Genomic DNA, 8,952 nt, shown 5'->3' with positions numbered 1-8,952 from the left:
AGCCATATAAGCACTTGACACTATTTCAAAATGGAATAGAACTATCAGTTTGAGTCATTGTTAGTTTCTTAGTTTCATTGTCCATGTCATTATGAATAGTGTTTTCATCTTTCATCCATCATAGCTAGTTAGCTCTAGATCCGTGTTTCTCAACATATATATGCCTAGAATGACTCATTGCACCAAGTGTAACCTAAGATGCACACCACATTAAAGTTTCATAATATCGTGTGAAGGATGGCCTAAGCACATAGAGCCTAGTTACTCTTATTATACAAATGGATGATTCCCCTCAACAATACACGAACTTAAAGTTTACCACTTTTAAAAATTGAATGTGATGAATGGTTTAGCTTTTTGCAACACAATTAAGAGAAATTTGAGCAATTAATGTTGTTCTTAATAATATTGCAAGACACAAAAAATATGTGATATGATGCAAAACAAGCAATAGTGCTATTGATGAGTGAGGTGCATGAAAGCCAATAGACTTAAAATAATCAAGGTTGTAGATAGTATAGCTCTTTACAATAATATGATTATATGATAGCTCATCATAGCTAAATTCTACTTTGAATGGAAATACAATTACAGTGATAGCTCATCATGACTACATTGCAACACAATTACAATAATAGCTCATCATGTCTAAATTCTACTTTGAATAATAACTCCCCTGTAAGGAGCTACAAGTAGTTTACAAAGGAAAGTTTGTAGTCGGTGGCTTTCCCATATCAACCCCCAAGGTTAAGGGAGAAAGTGTTTCACATTTTCTTTTAACTAATGCAAAATGATTTGAGCCATTGGGGGATGCCGAACCTAGGGTTTGAACTCACATACCCACAATACTAAGCCCATTAGGCTATGATCAAGGTGGCAAAAGTTCGAGTCCGATCAATTTCGACATGCATGGCCATTTTCACATTTTGCTTTTACAAAGATGTAGAACATTACAAATATTTTTAATAAAATGCAATAGATTTTTTAGGATGCCAATACCACCCATACAAGTGACGCAAATGGTGACTTGCCCATCCTTGGGATTGAAGTCGACCGGAATGCGCGCGCACAAAGCTTGCGTAAAGCAGCGAGCCCTTCAGGTCGTTGGCATATTGGAGATATTATTGCTTTACAAAAATAGGGAACGTAGAGCTAGCAAAAGGGCAAGCTATACCAGAGACCCGGGCTCTGGGTTCACTCTAGGTGCACCCCAAGAATCTGATCGAGCTCTTCCTGGTCGACAATGTATAGTTGGTCATTGTTCTGGATCACCGTGATGTCGTTAATCTCAGCCAGATTCTGGTTTAGAATCTTTACTGGATTATATCCAAACTCGGCACCTGATTCACAACACCAAAAGTTCAACACAAAGACAAGTTTGAGAGAGAGAAAGAGAGAGAGAGAGAGAGAGAGAGAGAGAGAGAGAGTGTGTGTGTGTGTGTGTGTGTGTGTGTGTTTAGCGAGGAGAAGACGAAGAATTTTGAGAGGGAGAAAGTTTTGATACGTGTGCATTAAGCGCGCGCGTGTACATTCTTGTCATTTACCTGCGAGCTGGAGTAATTGCTCCAGCGAGCCTGGGAGGTTGATCAGTTTTCCCAAGTACCTTGTGCTTAACTTGGTCTCAGGATGAGAACGGAATATCGTCACACGAATAGATGAAAATTGCCTGGATGGAAGGCTCTTATCATAATCCCGTGACCCAGCAGAGACAATCCTCGTAAGTGAATTGTCGAAATGAGCTTCACGTGCTCCCTTGTGTGACCCCTCCTTCCTTTGTAATATCCTTGCATTTCCAGCCGTCACGTTGGTTTTGCTATTGGGAACAGAAGACGCTTCCACAAAATTGCCCCCTTCGTGCACAGCACTGCCGTTCATCGCATCCTCCTTGGGACCTCCATGCATAGAACACTTCTCCTTATAAAGAAGCTTAATTATCTCCTCTTGCTTCAATTGTTCTGCTAATTTGATCGGTGTCATACCCCTACTGTCTTCTTTCCTTGGGTCAGCTCCGTGACTCATTAGGAAGCTTACGACTTGAAGGTTCTCTAACGTCACAGCTATATGAAGTGCAGTAGAACCATCAACATTTGTTGAATTAATGTTTGCTCCAAAGCTCAAAAGCTTTTGCAAAATTTCAAAATTTCCTTGTTCAACTGCTTTACACAGATAATCTCCCTCCTTTAATGTTGTCAAACGTGCTCCGTGATTCCATAAACATTCAGCAGCCAATTTATGACCTCCTTGTATCGCCTCCCAAAGGGGAACGATTCCGTCACTATCTATCATAACAAAAGACCCACAAAAATAAAACCCAAAAAAAAAAAACATTAAAATCGTATTACAAATAGACCACTTTACATCCAAGCATATGTCCAGGGCGGTGAATGTACAAAACATCATCCCATATGACAACAATCAAAATATTTGCTTATTTCTGTAACAAAGTAAATCAAAAGAATTGAACGAAAAGACTATTGTGGCTTAACACACAAATATTGAAAGGTGATCACAACCATCCACACTTGAAAGAGTTGGAGACAAATTGGTGGTTGATGAATGTGGCAAAGTGTAAGGAGAGAAGTAGAAATGCTTCAAAGGAGGGCCAGTAAATGAATTTACGAATTTCATGTTTTGGAAGACGGTATGATGAGAGGAGAGAGATTGAGACACAGAGGCTACCTTCAACTACTCTTGAAAAAAAGAAATGGAGAGAGCCCTTTTCATCAAGAAAAGTAGCGTACAATGTAAAGAGAGAAAATAGGGCTATAAAAGATGTGCTTAACCACCTCAGAAAGGAACAACTGGAGGGACAGTTAGAAGCTTGCACGACAATTATTGACACATGGTTACTGGGCGGTTCTCAGAAAGAGGAAGACTCCTATTATTGCTCAAACTTAAGAGCCACTTGGCAGTTTTCCCTTTTCCCTCTTGATCATGGGTCCACCATGACCTATAATTGCTGCCAGTTCCATCAGGCACTATTGTTTCCAAATGTCATTAGAGTTCAAAGAAGACAATTTTAACTATGAGATTCTTACCAAAGGATACAGGAAGAAGCTGTTTTGGAATAACCATGGGGCAGGGTACTACAAGATTGGCCACTACCTAGCATGAATTCTATAGTGTAGTGGTGGTTAGATGGAATAAGAATGAAAGGCAAGAAAAAAGATAGCCAAATAGCTTCAACCTTCCCTCATCTTAGTGTCGTTAGAACTATTAAAACTGTGGCAATCACTGTGGAATGATTTGATAGGTGCATTATTTGTCTTCTCGATCTTGGTCCAAATCTACTTTCCAGTTGCAGGTGGCCCAAAATAAAATAACTATGCAAGAGTTTGAGAAGACATTGATTTAACTGATTCGTTACTAAACTCACCATTTACAAGCCAACACGTGCACAAAAAAACAAAAGAGAGAAGAGGGAGAGAGAAATTGGCTGAAGTTAAACAACCAAGTCCCTGAGTTAATTTGTAGAAAGGAAACCTATTGTAAGTTCTACCAGCCACAAATCAGAGTTCCAAATCCACCAATGTTAGCTAGTCCGCCTAGCTCTAAACCTAGTGCACAAAAGATCCACACCATACTTTGATAATTTTGGGTTGTGGATGTTGTAGCACTTCAGATATAATGGATCAAGAAGAGGTAGAAGGCTACTAAAAAGTATGACCATATTCTAGTTGGGTATAAGCGAATATACAACAGATCTCTATTATAGGATGCCAGAAGATTCAAAGGCATGCAATTCTATCTTTACTATCCACCCTGACTCAAGCTTGCCCCACTGTCACCACACCACAACAGAACCAGCTGCTAGGAGTCAGTAGTCTAGCTGTTAACACTTAGGCTCATAATTGTAAGGTCGTCGCAACAGTTATGACTTGGTTGGAGACATATATTCCCATGGTGTGTTCATGTGAGTCCGGGGCTCCTGCCCACATGAACACTCAGTTGGGACTTGGTGCTCCTTGGTACAGTCACCAAGGAGAACTGATTGATAGGGCTTTCTTGTATAGGCAGCTCACTCATTCACCTATTTCCGGGGTGCTTTGCCTTATCCACATTCAAGCATTACATCACAGTAGCAATAATATAGATCCAAGACTGTGATCATAGACCAGAAGCTTGTCAAAACATGTTGGGCCTGCTTACCAATGCGATACTAGACAAAGTTGCCAAAGCTATGAATCTCTTGAAACAAGGGAATGCCTTTGGAAACATCTAACCTCATTTCCACATTTTCAAGCTCACCTAGCTCACTACCCCATTGCTGACCGCAAAAGCCCACCATCAACCAAGTTAACCTGCACTAACACCTGCCAATCTGTGGAGAAAATGCAAATGAATATGGACCAGAGTACCATCCGGGAAGCTACAGGCATTAGAGATACCAAGCCCTCCTAGTTATTAAATCAAGACATCTGCCATTGTCCAAAGTCCAATGCCCTGTCAAAGTCCATATTTACTTCTTGACTGACAAAACAAAACATTCAGACACATGTTTGAACAGCCGATTGACGTATTTATTCTGGACACACCTTCAACGTTAGGATCAGCTCCATACTGCAACAGGAATTCTATGCACTCCTGAAATCCATTGGCTGCTGCAATATGCTGTATCCAAAAAGGCAAACTGTTACATATGCATATACTGTTACATCAACATATCTAAAGAGTAATGGAACATGTCTCAGAAGTCATAACAAACCAGGGGCGTGCGCCCACAGTAATCTGTGGTATTTGGATCACTTCCTCTTTTCAAAAATCGATGCAAAAGTTCACTGTTCCCTTTTGATGCCAGGAAACACAGGCTTAACGTCATACCCATCCCAACTTCTGCTTCAATCTCAACTGAAAGACTTAACATTGCACCAATTTTAGAACTTTTAAGAAACTGCAAAAAGAATCATTTAATCTCTGTCAGCTTCCAGAGATATCAAGGCATATAGGAAATGGTGTGACAAACATGCAGACCATAGAAATGTGTTTGAACACCATATTCTTTAACCTGGTAAAGATTGTCAATCACAATTTGGCCATCTGCAATATTGCCTTGGACGATGCTCAAAAATACATTTCGATCAATACGAAGAAGCTGCGAAAGCTTTTTGGTTCGAACCGTAAAAGGTTGTGGTTTGTAGCAGATCACTCCAATCTCCCCAACAACATCTCCAGGTCTGTAAGTTGCGATGGGCTGCAGGAAAAACCGAAAAAAGGCCTGGTTATGAAATTGATGGTTGTTTTCAAAATACCACATATTAGAATCAATGAATGCTTCAGGCTGCAGAGAGGGGAACCACAACATAAGAGCACAATTTGTTGTATAGGGGCATGCCAACTAGGAGGTAGATTCTAGTGCGGGGAGACACTATATGGGAAGAAACCATGATGTGCGTCCCCTTGCAACCCCACAATATGTTTAGCTGCATGTATAATAAGTTTTTTCCCCCTACTATTTGTAGGTGGGTGTATGTATGTGTACCAAAAATGATCCCTGCATTTTGTGGGTACCTCTGGTCTGTACTGATTCCTGAATGATAATTTGTAACTTCTTGGTCATTTTGAATCCAATTAGTCCAAACTGCAGAGAGCTTTTATCCTTTCTTTCTCCTCTAACTTTAACTTCTTTGCAGATTTGAATACTGTATGGCCTAAACAGTTTAAGTCATCAATGGTAAAGTAATGGCCATACAGTTTAAGTCATTGATTGTAACTTAACGCTGCACATTCCAGTTTAAATTGTGTCTACTGAATAGAATAACAAAATCACATGACATTACCCCGAACATGAGGACCAAGTTTGAGAAAAGTTTCAAATCAGGAATTTAATCTCAATTTGCTTAACTCCACTTTTTCCAAGCTCAAGTTTAGTTAAAAAGCACAATACATGTGGGAAACTACTGGCTGGTAGCCCAATAGGGTCACCAATATGTACAAAACAAGGCTACAAGTGAGAGGGAAAAAACGACCACAAGATGGGGGGAAAGGGGGGAGAGAAGGGTGCAAGAGAAAAAACGAGAAATAAGCAAGCTACTTTCTTTTCTGTTAAGAATTTTGTCTTTTTCTTTTTTTGGCCCTGTGTCAACCGTTGCAACCAATCTCATAAGCTACTCAAATACAAGAAGAGATCCATATCTCCATAGAGAAGTGACCAATAATAGTATCCCTTGCAAAGAGAGCTTGATGGTCAGTAACTGTGTTGCAACACAGCTGGCAGCAAAGCCCAAAATGTAACGTTGGTTGCACACAGCAACCAATCCAAAGAGATACTGGTGAAACACTCTATGACAAAGCACCGCCCAAAAGTCCTAAGATGTTGTATGTGCAGTCCCAACCAGGCCACATATATAGACCAAAGTGTCTTTCAAAAAGACATGGCAGATTGCCACGGACAAATGAAGGCCCCAACTTACCAAGGTACCACACTTAAGAGGAGCTCACCAACTGAGACATGCTCTACCACTTGTGACCTATCCTCTCTAAATGAATAGCCTCATAGTCTCTATGTACTCCAAAGTCATATCAGCTCCCTAGGACCTACCTAGAGCAGTGGAGTTATTATATCCGCTGAAGACCAATGAGGAGAATCTAGATCACAATGAGTAGAAGACCTTTGTATACACCTAGAACTCAAGCATGGCTTAATTCTTGTGATAAGACAACCTCATTATATAGAAAATAAAGAAAGGAAGATATGATATCCATAGCTCACCTGATCCATTCCAGCTTTAAATGCTTCCTGTGCAAGAAGAGAGAAACAAAAAGGAGCAGCCTTAGAAGATCTATGAAGAATACTGTGGTTTTCTGGTGACTTGAAATAGTCATATAAAACTTACCACTAAGCCCGAAACTAGGACATAAAACTCTGTAGGAGCTTCATTGTGTAGGATGATGTCTTCCTTAGGAGGAAAGTACTCTGCTTTCATTTCTGTTACCTTTGAATATATCAAACTTTTTCATTTAGACCTGATAGAAGAAACAAAAACCAATAAACTGTACAATTATCTTTCAAGGATTTTTACCAGCTGCAGCATGAAATCGTACGATGTCCCAGCAAACAAATAAGGTTTTTCTACAGTCTCGAGGAAAAGGAACTTGGAAATATTGGAGCGGATAGCTTTTGGCAGGATGGCCATGGTTTCCTCCTGCTGGAGATTCTCTGTTCTAAATTTTAACCTCATATGATCCATCATTTGATCTCGTAGTCTTGGAGGAAGATGGTTGCGAGTTGCAAAACTGGACACAGCTTGAACAGAGTCTCTCTGCAATAATAAGATGATCAGTCTACAGATTAAACAAATGCAATCTCATAATGACATGGAAACAGATGCTACTAAACTTACAAAGTTTCTTGTTCGTCCGGTCGTATGCACCACTAGATTAGTCATGTTACCAATCAAATAGGCAGTTAACCCAAGATTGAAAAGCATGTAGAAAACTTCGAATGTCATCTCAGTAGCATTTTGAGCATGCAAATCCCCATATCCAACAGTAGATAAAGTGGTTATAGACCAGTACATTGAGTATACATATCTAGTCCAGATGCTAGTATCCCTGAAATGTGGAAGGACGGCCCCAATCCAAGTTTGACTTTCATCTGAATGATGCTCTGCAAGTATATAGTAGAAACAGCCCGCAGAGTGGACTGCTAATAAAGTAACCTGATTCAATGTGTGCATATTGACATTATGAAATTTATACGAACCATTGTTACCAATAATAACTAAATAATAAACATAGTAACATTGCTAATATCAAGGAGAATATATATTAATTATCCAGTCTTTATTGTACTTTCACAATAAACCAGGTATACTAAAAGAAGTCAGATTATTAAACAATAAAACATAGTGACATTGCTGCCAAGGATAACTACATATTAAATATGTTTCTATTGTACTTTTGCAATAAAACAAGATTTGTTTCAAAAAATGTCAGGTCATTTGGTTTATGAAATGCTTTCGTGCTTGATATACATCTCTTGGAAGCTGACGAAGAGTTATCATGTATAACCAACCCTGTATACGATTGCCATTGACATTCCGTACGTTACAATTTTGTTGTTTCATTCTGCTATATTATATTGTCATGTAGCTCTTATTTTTGAAAACAAACCATTGCTCCTTCCTAAATGATGAATTCTATCCTTGTTGAAGCATCAATGGCTCCTTTAATGCCTGTAACAAAAGCCAAGCCATTTCCGCAACTAGGCAATTGTGAGTCATAAAAATATCAATTTTGATTGACATCAATATTTTGGTGGGACAATACCAACAAGCTGTTTGTCTCCAACTGACATGATCCTGTTGCTTGTTGGTATTGTCCTCCTCTTGATGTATGAGAACACATCCTGTGTGTTGTCAGTCTTATGAAGACTTTTGTGAAAGGAATTGATATATGCCCATGCAAGTTGTCCATGAGGTGTCACTTTGACACACCCTTTGTACAAGCCTATAGAAGGCCACTCACCCATATAAGTAAACTTTTTTGTAATGCACATCTGTATTAAATAGTTGAATATATGTACATCAGTAGGTGATGGGCACTGCCCAAAACATTAGCCTCGCCTTGCTAAATGCTTGCAGGCTAATTTAAAAACATGTGCCTTCTTTTTCAAAACTCTGAGTAAGGCCAGACAGTCTTGCTTACATAAGCTAAACATCCCTTTAACTGGGATTTTACTCCCCTTCCTCATAACTACTCTATTGCAATTTTCCCAGATTATTTAAACATTGAGGCCGTAGTTACATTCCAAAGCTTCAGTGTTTCTTTGTCCATGTTAGCAGCATCTCTGTACAGCACCGTTCACATCTTCAGGCCTTCATTGGATCCAGCCGATTTGAACCACTCCTTGACCATATTCCAAAATACTTTCACCTCCCTACAGCACCAAAACAAGTGAGGAGCTGATTCCTTGCTGGTTAAATAGAAGGCACAGTTTGCACTCCCTTTGCC

The 8,952-nt window shown here is 39.5% G+C and overlaps 1 protein-coding gene across 4 annotated transcripts in view; it reads right to left on the bottom strand.

The window, feature by feature from the left end:
* Positions 1-547: 547 nt before the first annotated feature.
* Positions 548-8,952, bottom strand: part of LOC148026138 (potassium channel KAT3-like) — a 93,224-nt gene continuing 84,819 nt past the window's right edge. The window contains exons 7-15 of one of the 4 annotated variants that reach the window (XM_087693412.1): positions 7,341-7,658; positions 7,020-7,259; positions 6,834-6,932; positions 6,710-6,736; positions 5,006-5,191; positions 4,706-4,891; positions 4,536-4,611; positions 1,545-2,279; positions 559-1,340 (exon numbers count right to left, since the gene is read on the bottom strand). In XM_087693412.1, the coding sequence (XP_087549538.1) occupies positions 1,195-1,340; positions 1,545-2,279; positions 4,536-4,611; positions 4,706-4,891; positions 5,006-5,191; positions 6,710-6,736; positions 6,834-6,932; positions 7,020-7,259; positions 7,341-7,658 (2,013 nt within the window). In that variant the 3' untranslated portion in view covers positions 559-1,194. Of the gene's footprint in view, positions 1,341-1,544; positions 2,280-4,535; positions 4,612-4,705; positions 4,892-5,005; positions 5,192-6,709; positions 6,737-6,833; positions 6,933-7,019; positions 7,260-7,340; positions 7,659-8,952 lie in introns of all 4 variants that reach the window. The other 3 variants (XM_087693411.1, XM_087693413.1, XM_087693414.1) reach the window with 3 other exon arrangements.

This window comes from Lygodium microphyllum, chromosome 14 (assembly GCF_053477565.2).
Source record: "Lygodium microphyllum isolate KBCC chromosome 14, Lygodium_microphyllum_v1.1.10, whole genome shotgun sequence".
Taxonomy (NCBI): domain Eukaryota; kingdom Viridiplantae; phylum Streptophyta; class Polypodiopsida; order Schizaeales; family Lygodiaceae; genus Lygodium; species Lygodium microphyllum.
The sequence above is the reverse complement of the archived record's forward strand: the minus strand, read 5'-3'. Positions and strand labels throughout refer to the sequence as shown.